Below are 14,022 nucleotides of genomic sequence, written 5' to 3' on the forward strand. Positions count from 1 at the left end.
AGGGAGGCGTCTGTTGTCAACATGGCGACTGGGGGGGGGGGTGAGTGAAGGGTCTTCCTTGGAGAACCTGAGGTGATGTGATCCACCAAGACAGTTGATTCTTGCATGATTGAGTTATCAATATGGTGTGGGACATCGGGAGCTGTTGGAAGGACCATTGAGTAAACAGCATCCATTGGAGGATCCTCATGTGGAAGCGAGCTAAGGGGAGAAGGGGGATAGCTGCTGCCATGAGTCCTAATACCTTCAAAACTAGTCTGGCTCTGACTTTGTTGCATTGTAAGAGAAGGTAAACTTGCTTGCGGATGTCTGACGCTCTTTGCTCTGTAAGTCTGGCTGAAAGATTGAGTGTGTCTAAGGTGGCGCCTATAAAGGTAATAGATTGACAAGGCGACAAGGCAGAGTTTTCGAAATTTATTGAAATGCCTAGAGCTTGGCAAGTTTGGATAGTGAAGTCTCTGGATAGAAGTAGTTGATGTCTGGTGGTGGCAGTAAGGAGCCAGTCGTCTAAATATGGAAACACCTGGAATCCTTGACGTCTCAAGTGAGCCGCGACCACTGCCATGCATTTGGTAAACACTAGGGGGGCTGTAGTGAGACCAAAGGGCAGGGCTCTGAACTGGTAGTGACTGGCTCCCAGCCTGAAGTGGAGAAATCTCCTGGAGCGTCTGTTCATCTTGATATGGTAGTACGCGTCCTGAAGATCTATCGAGCACATCCAATTGTCCTGACCCAAGAAGGGTAGAATGGACTATAGCGTGACCATCCGGAATTTTGTTTTCCTGACATACTTGTTTAAGTTGCTGAGATCCAGTATGGGTCTCCAGTCCCCTGTTTTTTTTGGTACCAAAAAGAATTTGGAGTAGATTCCGGATCCTTGTTGGTCTGCTGGGACTGATTGGATAGCTCTTTTTGATAGCAGCTTTGAAATTTCTAGTGCTGCTTGTTCCCTTAGACTGGGTGGAACGTCTGGAAGGGATCCTTTGGATTGGGATGGAATGTGAATAAAGGGAATTTTGTAACCCTCTGATATGATCGACTGTACCCATTTGTCTTGTGTAAGGGAAAGCCAGGCTTTTGGGTACAGGGATAATCTTCCCCCGACTGCCTCCGAAGGATTACAGCCGGGCAGCTCCTCAGGGATGCTGAAAGGGTTTATCAGAGAAAGTTTCTCTGCTACCCTGGTTTTGCAGACCTCCTCTGCCTCTAGGGCGGCGTCTATTGTTATTCCCCCCTCTGCCTCTAGAGGGGAATCGACCTTGTGCGTCGGATGAGACTCCCTGGGTTTGTTTGTGGAACCACATTTTCCCTCCCCTCTGACCTTTGGGATAAGGCCTAGAAGGGGTAGAAAAACGGACTCCCATGGCAGACAGAGTCTTACCTTCCACCTCGCACCTAGTCAATGTATCCTTCACCTGAGGACCAAACAAGGATGATCCATCAAAGGGGGAATTGGTGAAGGACGCCTTGAAAGGGTCCGCAAAGTTGCACAGCCGTATCCAGGCGTGACGTCGTAAGGCAACGCCTGTGCCTGCGGCTCTACTCGCTCCATCCGCAGCATATGAGATGAGCCGCATGGAGGAGTTAACGATGGAGTTCAGGGTTGCCAACTGGGAGTTCATTCTGTCTTGAAACCCCTCAGCTGTTGGATCCTTTATCGCTTCACCCATATCCTTGAGTAAATCTCTCTGGAGATGAGTGAAGTGACATAAGTAGTTCAGCGACCGCATGGAAAAGGTCGCTTATGAGAACATCCGCTTACCGTACCTGTCCATGGTCCTAGATTCCTTATTAGGAGGATGGACAGGTACCGAAGAATCGGCTAACTCCTTTTTAGTGGCCGCGGCCACCACCATGGCATCGACGGGGACACCTTTAGATAAAAAGTCTTTATCTTTAGGGGCAGTAATAAACTTTGACTGCCTCCTTGGGGTGGGTTCCACTGAATCAGGGGCCGTGCAGGCCTTCCTTGCCACCACTTCCATAAGGGGGTCAAAAGGAGGGGACACCCAGGAGGTGGAAGGGCGAGAGCCGAACACCTCAAGGTACACTGACTCATCCTCTGAAGGGTTAAGGGCTGGCCAGTTACCCCTCTGTTTCAGGATCTCAAGGATGTCAGCAAAGGAGACATCCTCAGAGGGGGATCGAGGGGAACCTTCAGATTCCTCTAAGTCAGTGTCAGAGGTGATAGACTCAGGGGAGTCAATGTGCTGCCTCTTACACTGCCTCTTCCTAGGGGGTTCTCCTACCGGGTCACGAGAGGCCTCGGAAGAGGAGGAAATTCCCAATGGGGAAACTTGAGGAGTTGGCTCTCTGTGGTCTGATGCAAGGGGGGTGGGTAGAAATCACTGCAGGCACTGAAGATGGAAGGGCTGATGGAGCCGACTGTGGGGCAGACACTGGTTTTAGCACGCTCCGCATGACCTCGAAGGCACCCCCATCGGGCAAGGCCGGAGGTCCCCGCTCCGAAGAGAAAAGGACCCCCCCCGGCACCGACAGGGATGGCTCCGAGGCCGATGTCGGAGCCAAACTCACCAGCGCTGAAGCCCCAAGAGGGAGAGCGGGGTCGGACAAGGGTCCGATGACACTCGCCCCCTCGGAGCCGATGAGGGAAGCTCGGCACCGAGATCCCTCCAAAGAGGAGATCGGAGCAGACGACGGAGCCGAAAAGGAAGGTATCAGTTCCGACGCGCCGACAGTCATGGCTCCGATGAGCCCCAGCTCCGAGCTCAAAGGAGTCGGAGGAGGAACACATTGAGGGATGGAAATAGCCGCTGACTGTTGAGTCGGGCTATGCAGCATTTGGGCCAGTGCCTCGGACTTGAGAAGTCTACTCACTACCCTTTGTAAATCGTGGTCAGATAGCCTGGAAGACCGTGAGGAATGCGATCTATGGCTCCATTCTGAATGAAGAGGGGATCCCGGTGCCGAGTGAACGGAGCCGATGGAGGGGGACCTAGACCTCTTCCTCGAAGGTTGCTCTGATAAGAGTATCTGAGCCAATTGAGTCTTATCAGCCTCCGCTCCAGCCAGAGCAGAGGTAACAGTATGAGGCTTGGAAACATCGGCTCCAGTCGGAGCCGATGTCGAAGCAGTTTTGATGCTTCCAGAGGACGGCTCATAAGCTGGAGCCGACTGTCTGGAAGTCTTAGAAGGCTTCCCCGACACAGACTGGGTCGGGGGGCCTTCAGGCTTTAACAAGCCACGCAAAATCAATTTATTTTTGCGTTCCTGCAGGACTCTAGGGCTGAAACCATGGCACACAGCACATGAGTCCTGCAGGTGCAAAGGTCCCAGGCAATACACACAAGAAGTGTGACCGTCTGTCAGAGACATTTTCTGATGGTACGAGTCACACTTCTTGAAGCCTGAGACCTTGGAGTCGTTAGACATACTAAAGGCCTAAGTAAGAAACACTCACACACACACAGGGCTTTAAGAAAAAAATATTAATTTCCAGTCACACTAAAGGACTAGGAGAAGGAGGGGAAGGGGCCTAAGGCCTAATGTTAAAGGGGAATAAAGGAAGGGATTATGGGCAAAAGAGGGTCGATCTAATGAAATAGAGAATTAAAACTAAAAGTTATACTAAGGTAAATAATAGGGGTCTAAAGATTTCTGAAAATAGAAAATATTTTCCACTAACCTGCCAGAGCCAGTAGAAAAGCACCTCGTCAGCTAAGCGGCAAACGAGATCTGAGTAGTTACCGCCTAGCATTGTGGGATATAGGGGAGCCTCGAGCCGGTGGAATTAGCTCTCGAGCTTTAGTATTGGCCGAGTCGGAGCCGAGGATCGGCTCCGAACCCATCCAGCAAGAATGAAGGCGAGATAGACAACTTAACATGAATACTTACAGGGTAAGCTATAGCCTTGACAGCAAGTTGCAAGTATTCAGGTGGTAAGTTATCAGTGGAGAATAAGCAGGGCTTTAGTTTGGTTAGCAATTTTAGAATTAGGGACGTGGGTACTGGTTGTAGTGAGAAAGCAGGACTGGGCGGGTTATTGTTAGAGGGAACCATGGTGTGCATAGAGGTAGATATAGGGTCTATTTTTTTGGTATTTTGGGAGTTAGGGTTGCTTTCTGTAGATGAATCCTTGACTTTTGAATGGTGTCAATGAAATGGGTATTAAATATTTGTGCTATCTGGTGAGGGTCTTTGACGGAAGAGGGTGATGGATTTTGAATGTTACTAGGATTAAGCAGGGAGGATACAGAGTTCCAGAACTTTTTTGGATTATTACTTTGGAAGGATAGTTGTGAGGAGAAATAGATTTTATCAGTTATGGTAAGTTTTTTTGCAGTACTTCGAAGTTGTTTATAATTTTATTAATTTGCTGGAGTTCTACTTTTTTTCTATATTTTCCAGGCTTTGTCTCTAGACAGGAGGGTTTGTTTAGTTTGTTTTGTTAGCCAGGGGGCAAGGTTAGGTTTTGTTTGTTTTGTATGAAGAGGTGCTAAGCTATTTAATGTACTAAGAAGGACGTTACTGAAATCTACAGCGTCATCCAGAGGCAGTGTTTTTATTGGGGTTCAGTTTTGAGCTTGCAGGGTATTGATAAATATGTTTTGATCAAAGTGGGCAAGGCTCCTGGTAGATTTGTATGTGTGAGGTGTGGGGATTTATATTTGGGTTCCATGGGTGTAAGCAGGTAGGTGGTCACAAAGTGTTTGGGAGGGTGCCAGTATTGGAGTCGTAGTAGTGGGGGGTGAAATACTAGAATCCAATCTAATGCAGATTCTTCTCAGGTACTTAAAGCACATGCAGGCTCTGTGATGAGTTGTGTGAAACTATGGAGGTTAATGCTGGTAGCGGGAGCTTTGGAGGTTAGGTTTTGCTAATTAATGTTAGTGCCTCCTACAATAATATTTTCTTGGGAGATATTTTGGTTAATCCAAGATAGGAACTCTGCCAAATGGGGGATGTTTTGACCTGAGGGAATGTAGATAGCTGCAATACAGAGTTGTTTATTAGGGTTTATATGAAGGGATGCTATTAGGATTTCCATACTATTGAACGTGGGGACAGGTTTTGGATGAATACTTATTGTTAAGGAGTCTCGATAAATTAAAGCTACACCTCCACCTTTTTTATGGGGTCTATCATTACGAAGAATGTTGTAACCTGATGGAAGGCTTTCGGTGTCTGATATATGTGTTTTAAGCCAGGTTTCAGACATTGAGACAGCCAAGGTTACAGACATTATTAGAAGACTGAAAAATGGCAGCAAACTGATAAAACAGGTTCACTGTGCAGAGACTAGACATCAGCTTCTATCTGCTATAACCTCCCCTGTGAGTGGGAGTTCCCATCTAAGCAACATGAAGACTGCCATATAGTCACAGCTTGGCAGTGTCAAACACATCCCCAGCCTGCAGTACTGCATGCCATGCACCTAGCTCTCCAGTAGAGGACAGCACTGCAGCAGGATGGACAACAGGAAACCAGCATTATCCTCTCACTTCCATCCTACCCTATCTGGCTTCTCCATTATCAGTACTGCTAATGAATCTTGAGTGTCTGAGTCATAATCAGGATTTTACCTTGCTATTCCATGAAGCTGGGAGTTCCTTCCAATGCTGTTAGTAACGAAAGGTCAAACTCCACTTACATTTTATGAAGGAGAAACAAGGCCTCCCAGCACAATATGGACAGAGGTCCTTCAGAAGAGGGGTGGGCGGGGCTTGTCATGATGGCCATATGAGATGTTGGCATACTCTAACACGTGCTTTTACCCCAGCAGCTGGAGTACCTATGAATCTCATGTTATACAGCTCCAGCTTGGTATACAGAGAGTAAACCTCACAGCCAGAGAGGCTCTTGCAGTACAATAGTGAGCTGATTCTCTGGAGAAAGGTGGATTGAGAGCATTCTTTATAGATGATGAAGCCCCATTGCTCCTGACATAGTCAGACAACTGAATAAGGCTATTTGTTGCTGATGGTGAAAATTTATTTGTGATTTGCAATTTTGGACTTTATTGTGCCAACATCCTGAACATTTTGGAATAATAAAGCTATTGCATACAGCCCAAATTTCAGTTCCCAGTTTGGCTTTAGTCTCTTGCTCAGAGAAAGGTGGTAATCAAATAGCACATTCAAAGCTTCTGGTTGAACCTGTGAGGGAAAGCCAGACTGCTGGAGCAAAGCTGTGGAGTGGATATGTACATTTCTCCAGTCATGATTTGCTGCCTCAACTCCCATTTATGAATCAAGTATGGTCCTTTCATTCCCACCTACATAAAAGGTACTTCAGGTGACAAAATATCCAGTATGTTCTGAAGCCACACTAAACTGTAAGGGATGCTGTCCATTTTCAGCAATCTCACTACTCAAATTTCTTGCCATTATTGGAATGAAGAGACAAGGCTTCTCATGTTTTGAAAATAAATGCTTTAAAGACATAACTGACTAGTTTAATTTAAAATACTGTGCAGTTATTTTGCATAAAAAGTTAAACTTTCTAAAGAGCTAATTTTTGTAAATGTTAAACAGCTAATAACCATCAAGAATGCCTACAACGAAAGGTATTATTTTTTTCTTGCAGTTACTACAGCTTTAGAAAAAGGAATCACATTTGTTAGTCAGCAATACAAGCTACTTCTCTGTACATGTAAAACATTCAACATGAACTTCACCAAGCATTCTCAGAACAACATGAGACTGTATATATATCAAGAACACAAGACATATTTGTAAGCATAACCAGGATTTCTTAAAATGCATTTTCTTTTCACAGTACAGTGGATGTTTACAGTACCTCTGTTTTCTTACAAGGTCTGTTGTAAAGCAGCTGGTATCTGTTGTGATAAATTCAAACTAGATAAAAGATACAATAAATAAAAATGCCCCACTCTTGTCTAAAGAACATGGCAATACACTAATGAGCTCCTAAAACCTTTAACATGAGTAGAAACTGTTGTGATTACACAAAAAGTAGACACTAACAAAACATTAAAACAACATAACTCAGCGAACCACAAGCACAAAAAAATGCTCACTGATGCCTTTAAAATCTGGAAGTAATTAAAACATTTTACAGCTGCTTTAGGGACAATTTCAAAATGGGTTTAGTTACTTTCCAATGTCTCAGCTGAAGGACTTGCAATGCTATGGTTAACATAAAAATTCAGAGCAGACAGACAGTCACACATACCATATTGCAAAGTCAATAACAAGGGATGAAAAGACAAGGAGGGGGAGAAACAGTTTATTACCTTCTCATTGGCATTCTGTAGCTGTTTGTGAAGTGCCATCACTTCTTGTCTGAGTGCCTCATTTTCCTGACAAGCCACCCGCAAGTCAGATTTCAGCCTTGCCACTGAAATGTTAGTATTCTGCAGAGATTCCTCAGAAGACTGAAGCTAATGAGCAAATACAACACACATTACAGCTCTTAGGTGTGAAAGAGAAATGTATACACACAGTACAGAACATTATAAATGTAATTACTGCTGTAAATTGAACATAAATGTTTCTTTTTGTTCATTCTTTGACTACCCAGCTAATCTATTTTCAAGGCTGAAGGAGATCCTGAGCATATCCTGGCATTCAAGAAAGGCACAGTAATAAAACTAATCCTGGAAAGGGTGCCAGCCCATTACAGCACATATGCAATTATTCACTCAGCAAAATGCAATCACACATTTTGGATAACTTAGAGGAGTGTCAATACACCTGTAGCATGTCGTTTAGGATATGGAAGGAAAAGTACAGTTGTGTACACTTACCATAAATGTAGATGTTCGAGTGTCTTCACTGTTGCAGTCATCACTGTAGGGTTCTTCCTGCCGGCAGGCAGTCCTCGGTCGGCCAGAATCCCAAAGTCTGGGTCCGGCGTCGGCTGTTCAGTCATGCTCCCTGACGTCAGAGTGCTAGGAGTACAAAGCTGCCAGCCGACGCCATGTTCTCCAGTTTTTCTTGCCCCAGATGTCAGGTCAAAATGAAGGCCAATAGTAAAACAAAAAAGTAAAATACAACAAACCCCATACCCTGAAGCAAATACATCTCAGAAGAAGGGTGAAGTAGGAAACCACAGTAATGAAAGTATAAGAGGGGACAGGAGGGAGGGTAACCCAGACTGCAACAGTGAAGACACTCGAACATCTACATTTATGGTAAGTGTACACAACTGTACTATGTTCATCGTGTTTCACTGTTGCAGTCATCACTGTAGGGTTGAATCCCAAAGCTGAGATAAAGGGTGGTGGTTAGAGTAGAAGGGGTGGCTAGAAGGCCCTGCAAGACTGCAGAAGCAAAGCCTGCCCTAGACTTACAGTAAAGAGGGAGATTATCGTGCTTAGAGAAAGTATGCACTGAACTCCAAGTTGCAACTTCCAAAATATCTTTGGTAGGTACTCCTCTGAGAAAGGCAGCTGAAGTAGCAGCAGCTCTGGTAAAGTGAGTCCTAATCTTTCCTGGGATTTGCTTTCCATGATGAGAGTAACAAAATCTGATTCCATGAGCAATCCATTTAGAAATGGTCTGTTTTGAAATAGCTTTGCCTTGGGAATATGTTGCATAAGAAACAAACAGTTGCTCTGTTTTCCTGATATCCTTGGTTCTGTCCAGGTAAAAATGAAGTTGTCTGTGTACATCCAAGGAATGCAAGATCCTTTCCCCCTTATTTTGTGGATTAGTGAAAAAAGTTGGCAGGTGAATAGTTTGATTTAAAGCCACTTTGGAAACCACTTTAGGCATGAAAGTAGGATTAGTCCTTAAAGACACCCTATCTTGGTGAAAAATAATATAAGGCTCCACAGCCATGAGTGCTTGTAACTCCAAGATTCTCCTGGCTGAAGTCAAAGCCAGCAGGATAGCTGTCTACCATGATAAATACTTAATATCAGATGTGGCAGCAGGCTCAAAAGGAGGCAGAGTGAGTTTTTCCAGAACATAGTTGAGGTCCCAGGCAGGTATGGGTGGTGTCCTAGGGGGCCTTAAATTCTTTGCTCATCTGAGATATTGTTTCAGAAGTGGATGGGAAAAGATTGGATGATCTGTATTGTAATGTGCAGAGATAGCTGAGGCATGTATTTTTATGGAGGAGAAGGATAAACCCTTATGTAGCATGTCTGTCAGGTAAAATAAAATCAATGGGATATTAGGAATGAGGGGATCCGAATCCTGAGCATGCATCCAGGTGCAAAATCTCTTCCATTTACCTGCATAAAATTTTCTAGTGCTAGGGCGTCTGGCTTCTAAGATGACATCCATGACCTGTTGGGAAGGAAAGGATTAATCATAGACCCTGAATTCGCCAGGCTGCCAGGCTGAGAGTTTTGACATGAGAGTGCAGAACCTGGCCCTGGTGTTGGTTCAAAAGATTTGGAATCTGAGGTAAAATCCAAGGTGGCTCATGGGATAGATTCATCAGTTTTGAGTACCAGAATTGCCGAGGCCAATTTGGGGCCAGTAAAATCATCATCTTGGGTTTGTCCTACTTGATCTTTAATAACACCCGTGGAAGAAGAGGTAGTGGCGGAAAGGCATACCCCGAGAGGTTTCTCCAACTGAATGATAGTGCATCCACTTTCCATGCTAGTTTGTGAAATGTCCTTGTGCAAAAAATCTGTAACTGGTGGTTGAGGGGTGATGCAAATAGATATATGTCCGGGCAGCCCCAGGCTTCTGTAATCATCTTGAATATTTGGATGTCTAGCATCCACTCGTGTGGGTCTGAGAGGTTCCTGCTCAGGCTGTCTGCCAGAATATTTTGTTTCCCTGGCAGGAACTGAGCTTGTAGATCCACTTTGCAAGCCAGAGCTGTGTTCCATAGAGTCATGGCTAGTCTGCAAAGGGGGTAGGAGTGTGAACCCCCTTGCTTGTTTATGTACCACATAACTGTGGTGTTGTCTGTCCGTATCAGTAGTTGTCCTGGTTGCAGAAGATCCCTGAAAGCCAAGAGGGCATTTTGTACAGCTAACATCTTTTTTAAATTGATGTGTAGGAGCTTCTGATCCTCTGTCCAAAAACCTTGCAGACCTTTTCCCTGCAAGTGGGCTCCCCATGCGTAATCCAAGGCATCCGTGGTTCACACTTAGCTGGCTGGAGGCAGACTGAAGGCTTTCCCTTTGTTGTGAAGACATGCCATGGTCCACCAAAGGAATTCCTTTTGTAGGCAAGGCAAGACAGCAATCTGTGTGTCTAGACTGTGGCAGTGCTGGGACCATACACTTTTTAGGTACCATTGTATTTTTCTCATATGTAGTCTTGCATTTGGTATGAGAAGGATGCAGGAGGCCATGTAACCCAAAGCCTGCAGGAATTTCCTTGCAGTTAGCTGAGTTATTGACGCCAAGGTTTTTAAAGATGAAGCCATCTGTAGTTGTTTTTCAGATGTCAGGAATGCCATCTGGGTTGTTGTGTTTAGAAGAGCACCCAGAAAAGTTATCTGTTGTGTGGGTGTCAAATTTGACTTTTTTATGCTCACAGTGAATCCCAGGTACTTGAGAAGATTTTGAACAAATTCCAGATGCTGGAGTAAGACATCCTTGCTGTCTGCTTGAATAAGGCAGTCATCCAGATAAGGGTAAATTTGAATTCCCTTGAGTCTGCAATAAGCTACTACTGGTGCCAGGCACTTGGTGAAGACCCTGGGCGCAGTAGACAAGCCAAAGGGCAGCGCAGAGAATTGGTAATGTTTTGAGCCGGCCTTGAACCTGAGGTATTTTCTGCACTCCTGTCTGATAGGGATGTGTAGGTAAGCCTCCTTTAAATCCAATGTCACCATCCATGCATTTTTGCTCAACATTGGCAGGAGCTGCTGCAGAGTAAGCATTTTGAACTTTGGTATCTCCAGGAAGGTGTTTAAGACTGACAGATCCAGGATGGGTCTCTATGAATTTTGCTTTCTGGGAACTACAAAGAGCCTTGAGTAAAAGCCTTGCCCCGTCTCTGATTGTGGAACCAGTTCTATGGCCCTCATAGCCATGAGGGATCCCCACCTGGTTTAATGCCTCTGACCATTGGTGTTTTGGTAGGTCTGGCCATCCACTTGGTCTTGGCAAGGTATGAAAGTGGAATTTGTAACCCCTTGAAACTACATCCAAAACCCACTTGTCTTGGGTTATGCAAGTCCAATTTTGTTGAAAAAGAGAGAGTTTTCCTCCTAGAGGGGCTTCCAGGAGAGAAGTTCCTGGAGACATGCAGGAGGAGTCATTCAGCCTGTTTTCTATAAGATTGAGGTCTGTCCTCTCCACCCCTGGGGGTGGAAGCACTCCACTGTCTAGGTCTGTAAGAGGTCTGTGCTTGGGCCCTACCTCTGGAGCGCCTCTATCTATCCCTCTGAGGCCTGTCCGAGCTGGGAAAGGACCAATTTTTAGTTGGCCAATTTCTGCTAAAGCTTGGGGGCTGAACTTGTAAGAAATCCTTACCCGTTTGCATGGATTTTGCCTTATCCTCCATTTTCTTTATCACCTCTTCAGCCTTAGACCCAAACAAAACATTATGCTGAACAGGAGCATCCAGTAACTTTGCTTTCACATGATCAGGTAAGTTTTGTTCCTTTAACCAAGCATGCCTTCTAATGACTGTGCCAGAGGCAGCCGCCCTGCAAGAGGCCTCCAAGGCATCAAAACCACAGTGTAAACCATGCTTCCCCACTTGTTCAGTGGCATGCATCAAATCGTGTAATTCCTTATTATCTGCACATGCAGAAATGGCACCCAGCTTTTGTTTCATAACAGACAGTAGACATTGCTGATATTTTAGCATATGAAATTGACAATTTAAAGCCCTAATAGATAAAGTAGCAGAAGTGTACACTTTTTGCCCCATCTCTCCAAAGCTCTAGAATCCTTATCTGTCGGAATAGGGTTTTTAGCAGAAGCGGCCTTAACCCCCTTAGAACCCTGAGAAATGGTTTCTGGATCAGCAGTAGGATTTTTATAAAGGAACTGGTGAGAATCAGGGACCCTGTAATATCTATCGGGCTTAGCAGGAGCTGGAGGAAAGGAGTCAGGAGTTAAATTAGCCTCAGAAAAGGCATCATCCACAATATCCAAAATAGGAGGAATAGCTAGGTGTCTGTGTTGGGGAAGAAGAAGGAAATCCCTAAGCCTTCTCTTAGATTCCGAGTACTCCTGTCCTTCCCAGTGAAAATGTTCCCTCATGTCATGCAAAGTTTCCCCAAAAGAAAAATCCTCAGGGGGAGAAGCTGAAGGAATGGATTCCTCAGCATCAGAATCCTCATAAGGAGGGAAAGTATATTCCTGTTCAGAGGAAGACACTGAAGAAATAGATGCCTGATCAAAAGATTCATAATCCAGTTCTTGCCTTGGCCTTTTGTCTGGAGGGGGATGTGAATCCCTAATCATGGTTAGCAAGTTCTCCGCCATTTTAAGTAGCTGTTTCTGAGATTTGGGTCCCGGATCAGAAGAGGCCTGGGCTGGTGTATTAGATTTAAAAGGAGTCTTTGCCTTTGTCTTTGCCTTTATCAGAAGCTGTGTAAGCCTGAAAACCCCCTTAGAAGCCGGTACCTGCACAGCGGCTCCGGACCCATCCAAGGGAGCATTGTCCGAAGGTCCTGCAGCTGGAGTGCTCAAAGGCCTAGCTGGCTCCTCGTGGGAGTCTGTTTCGGCAATCGGTTCTGAAATGGCCAATGACAGGGGCTGCGAAAGCGCCTCACTGACGATGGCCGAACATGTAGCTGGCTCTGCTTGTAAAACGTCGTCTGATTTGGACCTCGGAGGCCTGTCCTTATCCTTGCGTCATTTGTGAACTCCGGTAGTCGGAAGCGTGTCTGACGACATTTTATAATTAAATCACCTACCAAAGTAGTGAAAAGCAAAATCGTACCTTTGCTTAATCATACGCTGGTTAAATCTAGCACAAAACTGACAACTAGCTACGTTGTGGTCAGGGCCTAAACAAGGAAAACAGTAAGAATGGAAATCCTTATGAGGTATTTACTTCCCACAAGAAATGCAATTATTAACTTTTTCTGACATCGGACTGGAGCAAGAAAAAAGTTTCCCCAACGGGGTACTTAGCTTTGAGAAGAAGTAGTAAGTCTTCGGACTGAAGCACGAAAAAATATCAGGAGTCAGCTGACCGGCACTTGCAAACTGCTTTCACCGCACGGCAAGAAAGACTGGAGAACATGGCGTCGGCTGGCAGCTTTGTACTCCTAGCGCTCTGATGTCAGGGAGCATGACTGAACAGCCGACGTCAGACCCAGACTTTGGGATTCTGGCCGATCGAGGACTGCCTGCCGGCAGGAAGAACCCTACAATGATGACTGCAACAGTGAAACACGATGAACATCCGAAGATCCTGGCAAACATCCATATAGATGCACACAATACATGGGAGCTCTACAAGAAGGCAACCCAGCACAGAACAGAACTTAAGAATCACCTGCTGCGAGGCAGTAACACTGACCCTTGTGCTACTGTGATTGACACTGACATGTTAGATTTTATTATTTACTTTTTGCTGATCATATTAGTACCAAAGAGGCACAGCATGTTTTCCAAGGAGACCTAAAGTACCAGTCATTCTGACTAGGGCTAATTTGTGAGGCACACCAGGGGAAATCTTCTCATTTTAATAAGGCAATAGATGCCAGTCAGAATGAAACAGGAGCTGAGATCTTACATGGCAGCAGACCAGGTGCCTGTGGATGAAGAGTATTTACAATTCACTGCATTACAATTGCCTACTCTACAGTACACCTCCCATGTAGACGGTACCATCTGTTGTATCCTGTACAATATCATTCTTAACTATATTACTATCTGATTTAAATTAACAGATATCATTACTGCAGTAAAAGAAAACTTGCTTTTACTACAATACCACAGTCTGAATTTACTGCTTGATTTTATACACCACAATTACTAGATGGCAGTAATTCAGTTCAAAGCAAAAATATAATTCCCAAGAAGAGGGATGGCTACTCATGTTTAAACTATACAGTAATACAAAGAAGCTAAGGCAAAGTCAGCTCAAATTAAATTTGACAATTTATTTTATTTTATTTATTTTACATTTGTAAAATAAAATAAATAAACTATACAGT

At 44.8% G+C, this 14,022-nt stretch overlaps 1 protein-coding gene across 1 annotated transcript in view; it reads right to left on the reverse strand.

Moving 5' to 3' along the window:
* The window catches only part of NIN (ninein), a gene marked incomplete in the record, with an annotated part of 1,258,852 nt that overhangs the window by 258,700 nt on the left and 986,130 nt on the right, over positions 1-14,022 (reverse strand). Inside the window, 1 exon segment of the mRNA XM_044074306.1 lies at positions 7,217-7,363. Within this exon segment, the coding sequence (XP_043930241.1) occupies positions 7,217-7,363 (147 nt within the window).

This window comes from Protopterus annectens, chromosome 6.part0 (assembly GCF_019279795.1).
Source record: "Protopterus annectens isolate FY-2018-M chromosome 6.part0, PAN1.0, whole genome shotgun sequence".
NCBI classification, from domain to species: Eukaryota; Metazoa; Chordata; order Ceratodontiformes; family Protopteridae; genus Protopterus; species Protopterus annectens.